This window comes from Xyrauchen texanus, chromosome 44 (genome assembly GCF_025860055.1).
Source record: "Xyrauchen texanus isolate HMW12.3.18 chromosome 44, RBS_HiC_50CHRs, whole genome shotgun sequence".
Taxonomy (NCBI): Eukaryota; Metazoa; Chordata; class Actinopteri; order Cypriniformes; family Catostomidae; genus Xyrauchen; species Xyrauchen texanus.
Genome location: NC_068319.1, coordinates 19,566,731 through 19,584,237, shown reverse-complemented (window position 1 = coordinate 19,584,237; position 17,507 = coordinate 19,566,731). Strand labels below are relative to the sequence as shown.

The window sequence follows — 17,507 nt, the reverse complement described above, 5'->3', positions numbered from 1 at the left end:
GGTTCAGGGACATCCCATTTCACTGTCAATAGCGAGCTCATTCTCTCTCGAAATGTTACTGTTCGTTTTGCTGGACTTCTGCAACTTTTCTTTACCGTTTTGTTGGTTCGTAATTCAATGATGAGAGTTTGGTGGTCATTCTTTTGAAGGCACACATTAAGGGGTTTTTAGTACAATGGAGCTGTTGATGTGGATATGGCAGGTGACGTGCCTGGCACTCATTGCATCTGTGGTGGATGTGGTTTTGGCACAGATCCGTTACACGATCCTAGAGGAACTGGAGCATGGGGCTTTTGTTGGAAATATTGCGGAGGATCTGGGACTAGACATCAACAAACTCTCTATTCGCAGATTTAGAATAGTGTCGGGTGCGAAAAGGCAATATTTAGAGGTCAATTTAGAAAACGGCGTCTTATTTGTCAACGAGAGAATTGATCGAGAAGAGTTGTGCGAACATAATCCATATTGTTCATTTCATCTCCAGGTTGTTATCGAAAATCCTTTAGAACTGTACAGGGTAGAGGTTGAAATATTGGATGTCAATGACAACTCTCCCGTTTTTCCCTGGAGTGAATTTAACCTGGATATCTCCGAATCGGCCGTGGCTGGATCCCGCTTCCCGCTGGAAAGCGCGCAGGATTTGGACATTGGTGACAACTCTCTTCGCTCATATCTACTAAGCGTAAACGAACACTTTGTCCTTGACGTTCAGACGCGCAGCGACGGCAGTAAATTTGCCGAGCTGGTTCTCGAGAGTCCGTTAGACCGGGAGCAGCAGAAGACGCACCTGATGGTTCTCACAGCAGTGGACGGGGGCTCGCCGGAGAGGTCAGGGACTGCCCAAATCAACATAACGGTTCTGGACGCAAATGACAACGCGCCAGTGTTCGACCAGAACTTCTATAAAGTGAGGCTGGCTGAAAACGCCCCGCTTGGCACAGTAGTTATAAAACTTAATGCAACTGATCTCGATGAAGGATCCAATGGGGAGATCGCATACTCTTTTAGTGGGCACGCTCCAATGAGAGTGCGTGAGCTGTTCAGTGTGGATCCTCGCACGGGAGAAATCAAAGTGAAAGGCCTCGTAGATTATGAAAAGGCACGAATGTATGAGATATATGTACAAGCTAAGGACAAGGGACCTTCTGCAGTGGCAGTACACTGCAAAGTTATGGTCAATATCCTAGACGTCAATGACAATCTTCCTGAAGTGATCCTTACCTCAGTGTCCACACCTGTCCAAGAGGATGCGCCCCCTGGCACTGTTATCGCAGTTATTAGCGTTATGGATAAGGATGCTGGGGAAAATGGAATTGTTGTCTGTGAGATTCCTCATCATGTTCCCTTTCAGCTTCATTCTTCTTTTAAAAACTATTACACATTGGTTACTTGTGATTTTCTAGACAGGGAGACTGTATCTGAGTATAACATTACTCTCACAGCCCGTGATATGGGATCACCGCCTCTTTTCACCAGGAAAACTATCTTGGTGCAAGTATGTGATATCAATGACAATGCGCCACGGTTCAAACAGCCGTCTTACACCGTCTACCTGACCGAAAACAACGCCCCCGGTGCCTCAATTTGCACCATTACAGCACAAGACGCAGATGCGGAGCAGAATTCCTACTTGTCATACTCTATTTTGGAAAAGGAAATATATGGGATGCCCGTATCCACGTTTGTGTCCATCAATTCAGACAATGGCAACATTTACGCACTGCGCTCTTTCGACCACGAGCAGCTCAGAAACTTTCAGATCGTGGTTCAAGCCGAAGATGCCGGCTTTCCACCTCTGCGCACCAACGTAACAGTAAATGTGTTTGTTTTGGACCAGAATGACAACCCGCCAGTCATTGTATCTCCCGTGCCCGAGAATGATACAGCAGCATCAGTTATAGCTGTGCCCAGATATGCCGAAGCTGGATACCTAGTGGCTAAAATCACTGCCATGGACGCAGATGCCGGGCAGAATTCGCGTCTCTTTTATGAAGTCCTCCAAGCTACAGATCTGAGTTTGTTTAGTGTCGCTCTGTACACTGGTGAGATCAGGGCGATTCGCCGGCTGGTGGACAACGACCCCACGAGGCAGAGGCTGGTCGTTTTGGTCAAGGACAACGGTCAGCCACCCCTCTCGGCCACGGCTTCCATCATTTTGTCAGTTGTTGACAACGTGCCGGAATCCTTGCCGGATTTCGGCGACCTCGCACTCAGCCTCCAGGACCGGTCGAACCTTACGCTGTATTTAATAGTGTCTCTGGGCACAGTTTCATTCACGTTTCTCGTGGCTATTATCGTCCTGGCTACAATAAAGGGATACAGGGACAGAAATTCCATTTGTGATCATGCGTCTTTCAGCTCATGCTGTGGATTCCGTTCAAAAGGCTCTGCCAGTGATGTCATTATAAAGTCTAACCTGAACATGCACATATCGTCAGGATCTAAGGGATCCACACACTGTGTGGAAGTTAACGAGAACAACCCAATCGGTCAGAACTACTGCTATAAAATGTGTTTAACTCCAGAGTCATCTAAAAGTGACTTCATGTTCCTCAAGCCATGCAGCCCGACGGGAACAGCTTCTCGAAATAACATAAAGGAAGTCGAAAACAAGACTTTGACCTGGAGCCCAGCTAGCCACAGTCTTGGTGCAAAGAACGGGACGACCTCTCCAAACGAGGTAGGGCATTTAAACTGCTGATCTTTGCGCTTGTTGTATTTTTAGTGTCCGCAAAGATTGAGCAATTCGAAAGGTTATCAGCGTCTATGTTCACATTACATGTACAACTTTACAAGACTGGCACAATTAGCAACAACAAAAAAAGAAAAAAAATGATTTTGCGCACTAGATGACGACTTCATATCAAGTTGAGCTCTCAACAACAATGCTGACTTGTGATTAAATGTTAGAAATATAAATGATAGTTTATGTCTGTGTTAAAATCAACTAAGTATAATAAATAATATTAATTATTAATACTGAAGTTAATATGAATGCAGAACAGCAGCACCAACATTAAAGGTAAAAGTGTTCCAGTAACTCTTTGGATGATGTATTTATTTAATTTGAGAACAATATTGTTTGTTTCACTGAGCTATTTTACCTTTGAGCTGTACTGGGCATACATATTTAATTTATTTTCTTCAGTGAACTAGACCTTATAATTGCTAATGTACAGCTCATAACTTAATCATAAAATAAATAAATGCATTTTCTTCTTTGCTACCAATCACAGTACTGCAAACAAGGTGATGAATTAGTAAAGTCACTTAGTGCCTTGTGTTTTTTTATTTTTGCCTTTGGAGTAGTTTTGAGGTCTTTCCACTCTTCTAGGTACAATCAATTATGGTTATAGTACATTCGTGTTTTCCACATGTGCAGGCTAAATGGAGCTAATATTTAAATTTGTCTTTTTTTGTGTCTGTTGTAGCTCAAACAAGGCAACAAAGACCGGACCCTGGCCAAGAACCAGCTCAATTCTACACATAAAAGGTAATTAAAGTGTGGCTGATTCTATCTCTGTATCTCTCTATCCTCCCTCCCCCTTACCTTCTTTCACATAAAGTATTTGACATGTCAATTGTTTGTTTTTCTAGCCATACTACAATAAACACAGGTAGGGCACTGCAGCGCAGACTGATGCAGGACTCAGACAACTATGCTTACCCATCTGTTCCACAATACTGGACTTGGGGGAATCACATGCATGGTAAGAGCATGATCATATCCAAAAAATACAATATAACATTTCTCAGGCTAGGTTTATATTTGAAAGCCAATTTTAGGCACACACCAAAAATTATTGGCTACAAAAAAGTTATTGTACATTTCCATTGTAATTACATAGAATAAAAAGTTACAGTTCATTTAACACACATTGACCTTCTTGACAACATGCCTCAGTGCACTATACAGGGTTAGTTGGTACAATGGAAACCTGCTGTTTAATAAACTATCCGTGAAATTTAAACAGTAAAATGTGAAAGTGTTATAAAGTTCAAGGTCTCAAACCATTGTTTGGGCAACAAAGTTTATAATGATTGATTTATATAAAATTGCAGCATTTAAAACATGTGAAAACCTGCCCTTGTCCTGAGAACACATTTCCACCAAACGGTTCAAATCTGTTTGAATTTTATAGGTGACCCTGGCCTTAATATATCCCCGTGTTTTTAATTGTATTCACTTAGTTACAAAAATAGGACAATATTGGAATTTAGTTTGGAGGTTTTCAAACCAACATAACAAAATCACTACTACAGATAACAGGCATTTGTGCAAATGGACTTTTGACTCAAAACCTTATAGTTACTGACATATAGACATTTTGACAACTTCTTTGTATGACAAATAGTCCCAGTCTCCACAATAAATGATGCATTTCAGTGCTGTTTATTTGAAGACAGTAGTTTTATATTAAGCTGAACTATTGATCTATGATTATTTGCCATTTATTTTATTTTCTCTTTGACTTTAAGATTATAAGACCTCACCTAAGGTTGGGGGCTTTTCAAATCACTCATGGACCCGTTACAACCAACAGGATTCAGTTCAACCTTCACCAGACTATCAACATAATGTTTACATTCCCGGAACACCATCAACACTCTGTACACTTAAACTGGCCAACAACGGGGACCTTGAAATGTACAAATCATTCTCAACTTTTGGAAAAAAGAAAAAGCTAATGCCAAACAATAACTGCCAAGAAGATGCAGTAATAACCAATGATTTTTAAAAATGAATTTTTCACCTGTATGTCTCACCTGTATTTCCTGTATGCTACTTTCTGTGTATAAGTTTAATTATGTTGTGGATGTTTGTAGTTTAATTGTACATGCTGCATGATTTCCTTTCATAAATGTCACAGCAAAAATAGGACTCTAAAATATTTTGCGGATACGTTTTGTATACTCATTGTTATTTAGATATTTTCCAACTTCGAATTCTTCAAGTATTTAACAGGTGGTTGCTTAAACTGTAAAGACCCATATTGGCGAGACTAGGTTATCCATCCATCCATCTTCAACCGCTTGAAGATGGATGGATGGATAAACTAGTCTCGCCAGGTAATGTAAGTTATATCTTACATTTTTATATCCTCTTGTTTACTTCATGTATAAAAAAGTTTTTGAATAAAGCGTATTATTAGAAATGATTTAATGGTTCTCTTACGAGAGGTTCTCTCGTATTGCGTAAGCTAGCTTACGCTACGGGAAAGATTAATCTTTTCTGAGATATTGAAGCCAAAAAATTATCCTTAATTTTGTATCCATTGTCAACGCAGTGCGGCAGCTGCAGACCTTGAGCGGGCTAGCTAGCGAGCTCATAGGTTGCTCTGCGGCAACTGCTGCAGCCTATAGACGAGCTTGGGCGAACTCGCATCCAATGAGAGGCGTCCGCACGCTCACTGCACCAAAGCCCGCCAAAATGGCCGTGACTAGAGTGCATATAAGCGTAGTTCGTAGGCTGGAACCCTGATTTTCATCTCTTCAGCGAAGCTCTTCGCATCTCTGAACCAGAAGCCGCGTCGCCGTTCGAGGGGCATCAAGCAAGCGTGGACAGCGCTCGAAGAAGCCGGCCGTCTTCGCCACCTTCAGCCTTCCTGCGAGCTACGCCATCCAGCGACGTATTCTTTTTAAAGCAAGCTAGTTCTTAAGAACTTCACAAAAGAGTACAAGCGTCTTTTTAAAGATGCCTCGCTCCACTTGCGCCTCATGCCGCGCCCCTCTCAGCACCGGAGACCGCCACATCATCTGCGCTCTCTGCCTGGGACTGGGGCATGCAGAGCTCGCCCTCGCTGAAGGCGGATGCGATCCCTGCGGGCTCGACTCGAAGCGCTCAGGAACGAAGCCGCCGCGCCGCCTTCTATTCAGCCGCGCAGAAAAAAGCGCCGCTCTCAAAGGCTGCCGGAACCAGTGGTAGAAGCGATTGCCTCGCCGGAGCCCATCCCTCGAGCATCGCCTTCACCCTCCCCGCCCACCCGGGACGCGCAGTTGCCACCGAGCGGCTGCTCTGCTGCTATCTCGGACGAAGAAGCGTGTTCCATCATGGCTTCGGACAACGAGGAGTGGTCAGAGAGTGGATCCGAAGAGACCGGATGGAGAGAGCGGTGCGTTGAGGAACGTAGAGCGCTCTGCTTCTCCCATGTCGGCTAGCGTTAGCCACAGATGTCTCTCGGTCACAGTCAGCGCGGCCATGCACTTCCCTATAGCTTGGGCTGTAGCTTTGGTAGCGCGGAGGGCGAGGTCCGTCGCACTTCTTATGTCTGCAACCGCCTCTGGATGCCTGCTTTCCTCATCCCACTCCCGTAGAAGGTCTGCTTGGAGGATCTGTAAAACAGCCATAGAGTGCAGAGCAGATGCAGCTTGGCCGGCGGCGGAATAGGCGCGGCCAACACAGGCGGAAGTTGTTCTGCAGGCCTTAGACGGGAGCACTGGTTTAGACCGCCATCTCGCGGAGGGCGGGCAAAGGTGTGCTGCTACCGCATCCTCGACCGGAGGGATGGAAGCTTAGTCCACCGAAGCAAGAGAGGTGGAGACGTGGGATCGGACCCTGGCCAAGAAAGGCGCGTTCCAAGATTTGGAAAGCTCGGCGTGGAGTTCCGGCAGGAAGGGAGCGGCCCGGGTAGCGGGTGCTGCGCGGCGGCGGCTCTGAAGAAAGCAGCCGTCGAGTCTGTTGGGTGCCTGCTCAGGGGGCGGTGACCACTCGAGCCCGAGGCGGTCGACGGCCTGTGTGAGGAGGCGTGTTAGTTCCCCTTCGACTCCGGCGCGGGTCCTGCTGGATTCCTGGGCCGAGTTCAGGAAAAGCTCCTTCACATAAATTGTCTGGAAATGATAGCGGTCGAGTACGCGCTCGTGCGCTTCCTCCCGGTCATTCAGGGTCACCACGTCCTGGTCCGTTCGGACAACAGATCTGTGGTATCCTATCTAAACCGTAAGGGCGGTGTCAGATCCAGGAACCTCTTCCATCTGACGAAACGCATACTGAGTTGGTCCCAGTGCCACCTGCGCTCGCTGAGGGCGACGCACGTGCCAGGCCACCTGAACGACGGCCCAGACAGACTGTCCAGAGACAATATTCCCCCAGGGGAATGGTCCCTGCACACTCAAACAGTCCAGACGTTATGGCGCATATTCGGCAGAGCAGAGATAGACATCTTTTAGTCAGAAGAGAACTCTCACTGCCCAATATTTTTCTCGAAAAGCGAGGACGCACTGGCCCAGGACTGGCCCAACCGCCCGCTTTACGCCTTCCCTCCCGTCTCGCTATTGCCACAGGTAATGCAGAGGATCAGGGAAACGCGCCACTCGGTGCTCCTCATAGCCCCGCGCTGGAAGAATCAAACATGGTGCCCAGAGCTTACGCAGCTGTCACTGACAGCCCCGTGGCCCATCCCAGTGAGAGCAGATCTCCTCTCGCAAGCTCGCGGCAGAGTGCTGGGCGCTACACGCGTGGGTGATCAACGACTACCCGTCGCTTTGCCAGAAGGAGTAATAAACACCATCATACACGCTAGAGCCCCCTCCACGAGAAGACTCTATGCGTCAAAATGGTCTGTGTTTTCAAAATGGTGCACCGACAGAGACCTGGACTCACGGACATGTGGGGTATCGCCGCTGCTCGTGTTTTTACAAGAGCTGCTGGATAAGGGCAGATCTCCATCCACGCTCAAAGTGTACGTGGCGGCCGTCGCGGCGTTCGCTGAACCCCTGCACGGCCAGTCACAGGGTAAAAACGAGCTGGTCATCCGCTTCCTCAGGGGAGCTAGAAGGATGAACCCTCCGCGCCCCCCATCGGTTCCTATCTGGGATCTTTCTATAGTTCTCGAAGCTATGAAAGCCCCTCCCTTCGAACCGCTTCAATCCGTGGATGTGAAACACCTCTCACTTAAAACCGTTTTCTAACTGCCCTATCATCAGTTAAGCGGGTGGGAGATCTTCACGCGCTGTCTGTTAGCGCTGCGTGTCTTGAGTTTGGACCAAGTGACTCCAAGGTCATTTTAAAGCCTAGACACGGCTATGTCCCCAAGGTGATCGGTACTCCTTTCAGAGCACAGATCATTTCCTTGTCGGCGCTACCAGCATCTGATAGCGAGCATAGCGCCAATCTCCTTTGCCCAGTCAGAGCACTGAGATTGTATACTGCGCGCTCCGCATCTTTCAGACGCTCTGAGCAGCTTTTCGTTTCGTTTGGAGGGCGCACCAAAGGTCTCGCCGCCTCGAAACAGACACTGTCCAGATGGATAGTGGACGCTATTGCTAATACCAGCGATTTTTCGCTTCATTCAATGAAAACCAGTGTTCCAGCCTACGAACTACGCTTATATGCACTCTAGTCACGCCCATTTTGGCGGGCTTTGATGCAGTGAGCGCGCGGACGCCTCTCATTGGATGCGAGTTCGCCCAAGCTCGTCTATAGGCTGCAGCAGTTGCCGCAGAGCAACCTATGAGCTCGCTAGCTAGCCCGCTCAAGGTCTGCAGCTGCCGCACTGCGTTGACAATGGATACAAAATTAAGGATAATTTTTTGGCTTCAATATGTCAGAAAAGATTAATCTTTCCCGTAGCGTAAGCTAGCTTACGCAATACTCGTTCCCTCATCTAGAGAGAACCGAGGTTACGTTAGGTAACCGATTCGTTCTCTTTGTAAGAATAGAATAATTATTTCGAATGGCGTAATCAGGATATGTCTCTGTCCGTGGTGCTGAATTCGCTATTTGTTGGATGACGCCCAAATGTTTGATGCAAGAGTGGTATTATACAATTTATCACAGCTTTTCGTAATTTCAACATTTGCAGCCAAATGACACTATTTATAGATGCTGGACTTAGCAAATACTTTAAGTAATTACATTGCACTCAAAAATATTTTTGTATATCTTTAATATTTGCGCATTTCAATTGTAGTTTATGACACATTTTCAGGACAGAATTGTTTTTCTTATCAAAATGTACATATTTTGACTTAACCATAATTTAAAGTATTTAATTGAACTTAAATACTTTGTATGAATGCTTATCTATAATAATGTAGATTACTCAATTCAGTGTGATTGAAATTTGATATATGTATATATATATACACAGTGAGAGTAATTAGTTTCAGTATTTCACAATAAATAATAAAGTCTTCTAATATAGTGCCGAAAGAACATTCTTCAATGAATTACTTTTTCCCTGTAAAAATATATATTTTTTATAAAATATTTAACGTTCACACGATGTCGCTGCAATACGGCAAATCACTTTTAAGAGGCTCAAACAGGAGAGGAGGTCCAGGAAGACCAGCCATGATTTATGCTATCACAATGCTGTTGGATAGAGCCAGTGAGAGGAGCAGTGGTTTTTAGCACAGCTATAGCCTAAGCTTCTGTAGGTGTTCATTAATGGACGGCTGCACACTGCACGGCGCTATGGGGAAGCTCTCCTGGATATTTTTTTAAATCTCACGTACTCGATAAGGTCGATTCGTTTAGGAAATGTCAATAAATGTGCTCCTTCGACCATTTATTACAATTTATTTATTTTGGCGAAATATTTCGCTAGAATTTGAGCCACTGCTTTGATATTCCCTGTGCGCTCTGCAATGGAGCCGCAATCAAGCGTGCTTCCGATGAGATGGCACCTCTGTTTTCTTGTCCTCCCGGCGATGTGGAGAGTCGCCTCAGCTGTGACACGATACTCCATCCCCGAAGAAATTCCAGTGGGCTCCGTGGTCGCAAATATCGCTAGCGATTTGGGCCTCGACGCGCACAGCTTTGCGGAGCGAAAGGTAAAGCTGGATTATATTAACAGCAAAAAATATTTAGAAATAAATAAAGACACAGGGGAACTGTTTATCGCCGAGAAAATCGACAGGGAGAATTTATGCCCTGCCAAAACATCATCGTTCTGCTTTCTTAAGATGGATGTGATAATCGAGAGTCCAATACGCATCTTTAATATCGAATTGGAAATTATGGACATTAATGACAACGCGCCTCAATTCAGGCGGGAAAGAATACCCCTCGATATTTCAGAATCTGCGACGCCCGGAGAGCGGTTCTCTTTAACGAATGCAGTGGATGCTGATGTCGGAGAGAACTCTATCGAGACTTATTATCTGAGCGACAGTGACGAGTTTACGATTGAAATTCAATCTGGAAGCGATGGAACCAAATACGTTGACCTGGTTCTAAAAGCGATTTTAGACCGAGAAAAACAAGCAGTCCATACGCTAACGCTCACCGCCGTGGACGGCGGCATACCTGCACGGTCAGGTACAGCTAGCATTATCATTCAAGTGTTGGACACCAACGACAACGCCCCACAGTTTGATCGACAAGTTTACTCCGTTGATTTGATCGAAAACGCGCCGGCTGGGACGCTAATTATGCAGCTGAATGCATCAGACTTGGACAAGGGTACAAACGCAGAAATCACATACTCTTTCACTTTATACACATCTGAGAGCACACAGGAGAAGTTCTCTCTCGATCCCAGCAGTGGAGAAATAAGAGTTAAAGATGTGATTGATTTCGAAGAGGTTAAAAGCTTCGAGATGTATGTTGAAGCCAAAGACAAGGCGGCCAATCCCCTGTCTGGTCAGTGTAAAATATTAGTGTTCATTACAGATCTGAACGACAACTATCCTGAAATTACAGTCAAATCTTTTCAAAGCTCAATCAAAGAAAGTGACCCCATAGGAACAGTGATAGCTGTTATCAGTGTGAGTGACAGGGACTCTGGAGATAATGGCAAAGTTGTTCTCTCAATCCACAATGCAGAATTGTTACCTTTTGCACTGAACAAGTCATCAGAAGACTTTTTTGTATTAACAGTTACTGAGACATTGGACCGTGAGAAGATCCCCAATTATGACATCACACTTCATGTGACTGACAGAGGAACTCCACCTTTGACTGATAATGAAATGATCAATGTTGTAATACAGGATGTTAACGATAACGCACCAGTGTTCCCCCAGGCCCTCTATAAAATTCATTTGATGGAAAACAATGAGCCTGGGGCTTTATTAGCCTCTCTCACTGCTCACGACCCAGACCTCCATGAAAATCAGTATCTGGTTTACGTTATAATTGAAAAAGAGATTGCCAACACGTCAATGTCTATGCTGTTTTCCATCAATCCAGAGAACAGCAACCTCTACGCTTTACGCACTTTTGACTACGAAAGGGAGAAGGAGTTTCTATTTCATATTGAAGCAAGAGACTCTGGGATCCCTCCTCTTAGCAGTAATGTGACTGTACACATCATCATTCTGGACCAAAATGACAACACCCCACTCATAGTGTCTCCATGGCGTCCGCAAGGCACGGTTATTGAGGAAATTATTCAGAGATCGACTGACAAAGGATCCCTGGTCTCCAAGGTTATTGCGTTGGACGCTGACTCAATGCAGAACTCCCGCATAACATATCAGTTTCTGCAGATCACAGACACTACGCTGTTCAGCCTTGACCAGTATAACGGTGAGATAAGAACCACACGTATGTTCAGTCATAGGGATCCCAGACATCAACGGCTGGTCATCATAGCCAGAGACAATGGAGAACCGCCTCGTTCAGCCACAGTGACCATCAAGATCTCCACGGTGGAGCAATTGGTGACGCAGTTTACTGAAACCACAGAGGTGCCTATTGAATATGACTTGTTCACAGATCTAAATCTATATTTGCTCATTGGTTTGGGTTCAGTGTTGTTTTTGCTGCTCATCACTATTCTGGTCATCATAGTTCTAAAATGTCAAGAACCCAAACAGTCTATAGCGGCTCCACATGGCAGGAACAGCATCGTAAGCCAGAGGAACTCCACCACTGCTGACTCTACACTCATCTCAAGTGACGCCTATTGGTACAGTCTGTTTCTGGCAGAGACTAGAAAGGGAAGGGTGGTGGTACGGCAGCCCCTTCCTAACGGGACAGGGTTTATTGTGTCAAGTATCCCAGGAAGTGCTGCACTGACTGAGACCAGTGCATCAAGGTCTTCCACATTACAGGTAATAACGTTTCTTTGGGATACCAATGTATTTATCTTTACATGTATTTACACAATATGCAAATACAGTCGCCCCCAGAAATTATTTGGATGCTTAAGCCATGCTAAATGAGGTATGAATGCAATTGCATTAGACAACAAAATATAAGTGGTATTTATTGAAAAGAAAGACAGAACAAGTATTTCACTGATCATTTTAAATGATAGTGAAGTGAAGTATTTGGGCACCTTCTGGTTGTTAAACCTTGTGGAACATGTCCATAGTTAATATGACAAACTACACCTGTGATTACTCTGCTAGAACACACTTATGGTCTTGAAGGGAACTGACTTCATCCATTAACCAACTAAAAGTCATTGCAAATGGCTACGAAAAGTGAATGTTAGTTCTGAGAGAAGGTTAAGCATCATTTATTAATTTTATTGTGGATGCCACTTGGTCTTCTAGTCAAAATGCTTATGGGGCCATTGTATGCATGCATATTGTGCATACTGTAAATGTAAAAATAACTTTAAAACAGATTTGTTTTAAATGTAGTTTTCTGATAGCCCTGCTAAAAAACTCAAACAAGTAACGTGATTCTATGAGACCACGTTGCTTTCTTCCTCTGCACTGACGAATAAATATTTTTGTGTGTGTGTGTGTGTGTGTTGACAGGAGTCTAGCAGTGATTTACCATGAGCTGACTGATGGATTACAACATACTACAACTGCCAGCCTATCTGTTCATGAGGGGACGATTGATCCTCTGTTTCATAATTACTTCAAGGTTTTACTCAATGCAAGACTGTATGTCAGTCACTTGTAACCAAATTGAGCATGACTTTGCATGGATAAGTGATGGAAATTTGTTTATATTTAAAAGACTTCTAAATACATTGTCATACTTCCTGACTATTTGGAAAACTGAACTGATCAGCAGTGAAAAAATCTCTGTCAGATTCGTTTTTGATTTCAGTAACACATGAACTGCAAAGACAAAGCTTGTATTGAGATCAAATGAGTGTCAAGGTCATGTTTAAGTGGAATTCATAATTTTACATAGTTAATAAAACATGCTGACAAGAAAGTTAAGATGTGATGAGCTCAATCTAATGAGCCACGCATAGATTTTACCTCAAAACATGCTTTTACAGGTATGTAGTGGATATAAACAATACATGTAAATTAATATTGTATTCTGCTCTCCACCAAATGTTTAAAATGAATTGCCTTTGCCAAGTGGATTTTATAAAATATGCTGTTTTAAGACAGGAAATAAAACAGAGTGATCACACCAGTATGTCAGCCTTAGCAACATGTCAAAATGTACTGAAAACGAAGGAGACAGCAAAAAATGTTTTCAGATGCTAGAATATTAACAGTACTTGAATATTACCTTGGCACAAATAGGACAAATGAACAACCATGATAATACAAATAATGAACACTTAGATTTTTTTATACAAGAGTTAACAATTACTTTCAAACTTCTATTCATTGTAGTTTTTGGCGTTGTTTATTGCGATTTTTAAAATGTAATTGTTTTATATTATGAAAAAAAAAAGCTTGTCATCTTTAATGCTGCTTCTTATATGATGAATGTGTGATGTATTTGTGATGAAGTATTTGGCAAATGTAAATATTTTGTTACAGAAATGAAAATGGTATTCCCTCTATCTTACTAAAGCTGTCCAAAGCAATTGAGACATGCAGATGAGGTGTAGAAGAAACAGAGAGAGCCAGCAAGGAGAGAAAACAGTAGGAATATAGGTCATTTGGGACATGTGAACTGATTATAGATGGACTCATTGCTTGCCAGGACACCAACTATCTGCTAGAAAAAGCCACTGGTGGTAACCATCATTATTCACTGATAGCAATGTAATCCAGGTCAATCTTGTTTACTTTCATTTAAGGAATTTTAGTAGCAGCAGACTAGAGCATTTGGAGATACATAATATGAGTAAAAACTGCTGTGTGCCTTTTTCTGTTTGGTTTATGGTTGACAAATAAATCGTGCCTAGCATTATAAGTGACAAAATGGAGATGATTACTCTGGTCATCATATGATTAGAACATTCTACAGCTCTTTTCCCACCAAATGCTGGTAAAGTCTATTTAGGCTATTCATAATAATGTACATCACAATCTCATTAACATCCCTTGGGTTTCTCTTGTTTCATTATTTCTGTTTACTTTCTGTTGCCTTACATACAATATGCCTTTATGCAAACAAATGCCTTTGTGTCCTTCTTGGACTTTATGATTTATCCCTTGCTTGTAAATTCAGCAATGTGAATAAAAACATTTACAATATGTTTCTAGATTCTCAGACTCACTGTCTTGAACAGAGAAGGTAGGGAGAGCACGTATGTGTGAGGTTAAGCAGGGTTCTATGTGTGATGTTATATTGACAAAACAACACATATTTAATTGGTGCTGACCTAGGCAGCACTGTCTCTATAGCAACAGTAACCATGACAACAACTGCTTCTCTTCATATTTAGAGAAGAACCGCTTTTTATCGCCAACACATTTGTCAAACAATGAAAATGTACACAGATTGCCCCACAGAGGCATAATGCAGCAACTACATATTTTGATAATGTAAATTTATAACTGAGAGCAGGTCACTTAGACAGTGGCACATGTATTTGGCCAAGTTATGCTCAGATTCACAGACATCATGCATGTGCTTAATCTTTCATAATTATCGTTTATTGCATACAGTAAATGTTATAGGAAAAGTTCACCCAAAAATTAAAATTCTCTAATTATTTACTAACCCTTAAGACTCCTGTAGTTTAATCAATATCCTCTGAAGTGATCCAGTTGGTTTTGGGTGAGAAAAAAACAAAATGTAACTCACTTTTTCATGTGTAACAATTGTAACAATTTTCACTATAAATCTTGACATCTGCATTCTTCTTGGCAATAATAATTTTACATTTGATTACGTTTACTAGCGTCATCTAGTGCTCTGCACATGCGTCAAGCACTAGGAAGTGTAATCAAGCTTGAAATCATAATCTTGCCTAGAGGCTGTAATGGCAAGATGTACTGTAAAAATGAACTACATTTTGATTTGTTCTCACCCAAAATCGATTGGATCGCTTCAAAAGGCTAATGGGGTTGTGTGGATTACTTTTATGCTGCCCTTAAATGCTTTATGGAACTTCTTTTGGAGCCCATTCACTTTGTATGGACCCACAGAGGGAAGATATTCTTCTAAAAATCTTCATTTGTATTCTGCAAAAGAAAGTCACACACATATGGGATGGTACAAGGGTGATGAGTAATAAAAAATGATGAGAGGATTTTCATTTTTGGTGAACTAATAAATAAATCAAATTACTTTTGTGTTACTGAGTGCTCTGCTTCTGTCTTAAGGTCAAGACCACTGGCAAAACATATCCATCATCATCTCTACTCTCTGTTTTTGACCATTTCAGTTCCAGTCCAAAGTCAAACTGTTGAGAAACCATTGCTTTAGATACAAACATTTAGTCACTGTACCAATGCTGCATGTTGTTGCTGTAGTAATATTCTTATTGACTCTGTATAGAGTGTACTGCTCTGCTTCACTCTTTTTGATTCAAAAGATGTCACTGAACTGCAGTTGCTCTTTTTGCACCACCTTTTTGTAATATTTTCATATTTTTTCCATTTAAAAACTATTTGTTTTATATCAGTCAAGTGTTGGTCTTAACTCCTTGCACACTAAACAGTTATCACACTGCATTCACTTTTTTTCTCTTTCTCATTTCTCCTCTTTGTCACTTAGTAGTCATATAACTGACTTTGGTCTGTGTGGAGGGGATGAATCTAAATAAAGTTTATTTATAATAATATTTTTATGTTAAAAGTGACATTACAGAGTGACTTGTCAAACAAAATGTTAAATCTACGAAAAAACAATGTGTTAAAAGATACCCTGTTGTTTAGGAGAGAAAGCCCTCTGTTAGTATTTACAGAAAAAAAAGAACATTTTATAAAAAACAAATTGTATTTAATGTAATGTGTTATTGGAAAAAGCTTTTCTGACAGTTCTGTTTTTTGGCCATTGGGCTCCTCAGACCTCCAAAACTTAAAACAACAGATCAGCATTAGATTTTCACGACTGTCTTCTGTGTGATGTGATTGTTATTATGATAATTTTACTGGATAATGAGAAATATATAGTGAGTTCTCACCCAAAGGTTATTCTATTACCAGTATATAGTATTACTTCTGTGAGAGGGGTGGTTTGTAATTGGTATCTCTCTTTTGTGAGTTTAGTATTAGTTAGTAACTCTTTTCTATATTTTCTGAGTTTAATATTATAAGCAAGTTGCTGATCTCTCTCTTCTGTGAGTTCAGATGTCTTGGTTAGTAACTGGCATATTTCCTCTGTGAGTTTGGTATTCTTGGTTAGTTACAGATCTCTCTCATTTGTGAGGTTTTTGCGCTTGATTTGAAACTGGCCAGACTTCGTATTGAGTTGGACACATAGCTAGAAGACAAAGCAGCCCTAAAAACACTGTGGCAGATCTGTAGCTTCTGATCCACACAAAGCCACTCCTAAACATAGCAGACATTAAATACATTTTCCAAATTTGTTACTCACACTTGCATTATGTTTGTGTGTGTTTAGTTTTCTTTTTATTAAATTAGTCTCAGTACCTGTATATTGAGCTCTTATATCTGCATTGGTATAGTCACCTCCTCTCCATCTTCTCTGTCCCTCTCCCATGTTTCAGCTGTATCCATATTGCCATAATGTGACAGGTACTTAGCTCTCTTGTACAGGAGGAAGCGGGAGCCGTATAAACAATCCACATGAGTGTTTATTTCTACACACTTTTTGGTATTTTTTATAAAAATGTTCTTTTCACCACAACATGCGCACACACACATGTTGGGTTATATACACAGAAGAATTCCACTAACATGATTTGAATCTATGAAAAAAACAGCCTTTCAGTTTGGAATGTCAATGTTGTAAATCACAGGCCTTCACAAAAACCCAACCATTTAAAGTAGACTTTTCTTCTGTGCAAGGTTACCATAAGATTTGCACAACTCTTAAGACATTTCATCTTAATCTAGCCTAATGCTGAAAATCACTTTGAACTGTGGTAAAGTGTGCACCTGACGAATTAAGGATTATAGACTGATGGAACTCTTTAAAATGTGTGTAGCGTAGCGATGTGCGATCACCCATAATTGATAAATATAAGCTTTAATTCTGTATGATTTATCTCATTCTACTAATAAGGTTTAACTTGATAAAATTTAATGATGTGTGAAACCAATATGATTTTGTAACCAGAGATTTTCATGTTTTATTACCTACACAAACATGTCATGTTTAGTATGCAAACATTTGTTTGTGTATGAAGAAAAATCTGATGACTATGAATTTCATGTCTCTTGTACCATTTGCAAGATATAAAGTTCATGATTAAAATGCACTATTTTTGAGCGGGAAATATTTAGGTAAGAACCGAGCAATATAAAGGATGCCAGGAAATGCAAGTAACACT

The 17,507-nt window shown here is 42.0% G+C and overlaps 2 protein-coding genes across 2 annotated transcripts; both read left to right on the top strand.

The window, feature by feature from the left end:
* Positions 1-175: 175 nt before the first annotated feature.
* Positions 176-5,137, top strand: LOC127636888 (protocadherin-10-like). The gene is made up of 4 exons (XM_052117675.1): positions 176-2,680; positions 3,432-3,493; positions 3,598-3,710; positions 4,480-5,137. The coding sequence occupies exons 1-4, from the start codon at positions 176-178 to the stop codon at positions 4,737-4,739; spliced, it is 2,940 nt and encodes a 979-aa protein (XP_051973635.1). The 3' UTR covers positions 4,740-5,137.
* A 4,183-nt stretch (positions 5,138-9,320) lies between these two features.
* LOC127636842 (protocadherin alpha-C2-like) lies at positions 9,321-14,274 on the top strand. Its single transcript, XM_052117610.1, has 2 exons — positions 9,321-12,000; positions 12,658-14,274. Exons 1-2 carry the CDS (start codon positions 9,589-9,591, stop codon positions 12,679-12,681), a joined length of 2,436 nt encoding a protein of 811 aa, XP_051973570.1. The 5' UTR covers positions 9,321-9,588; the 3' UTR covers positions 12,682-14,274.
* Positions 14,275-17,507: the final 3,233 nt, after the last annotated feature.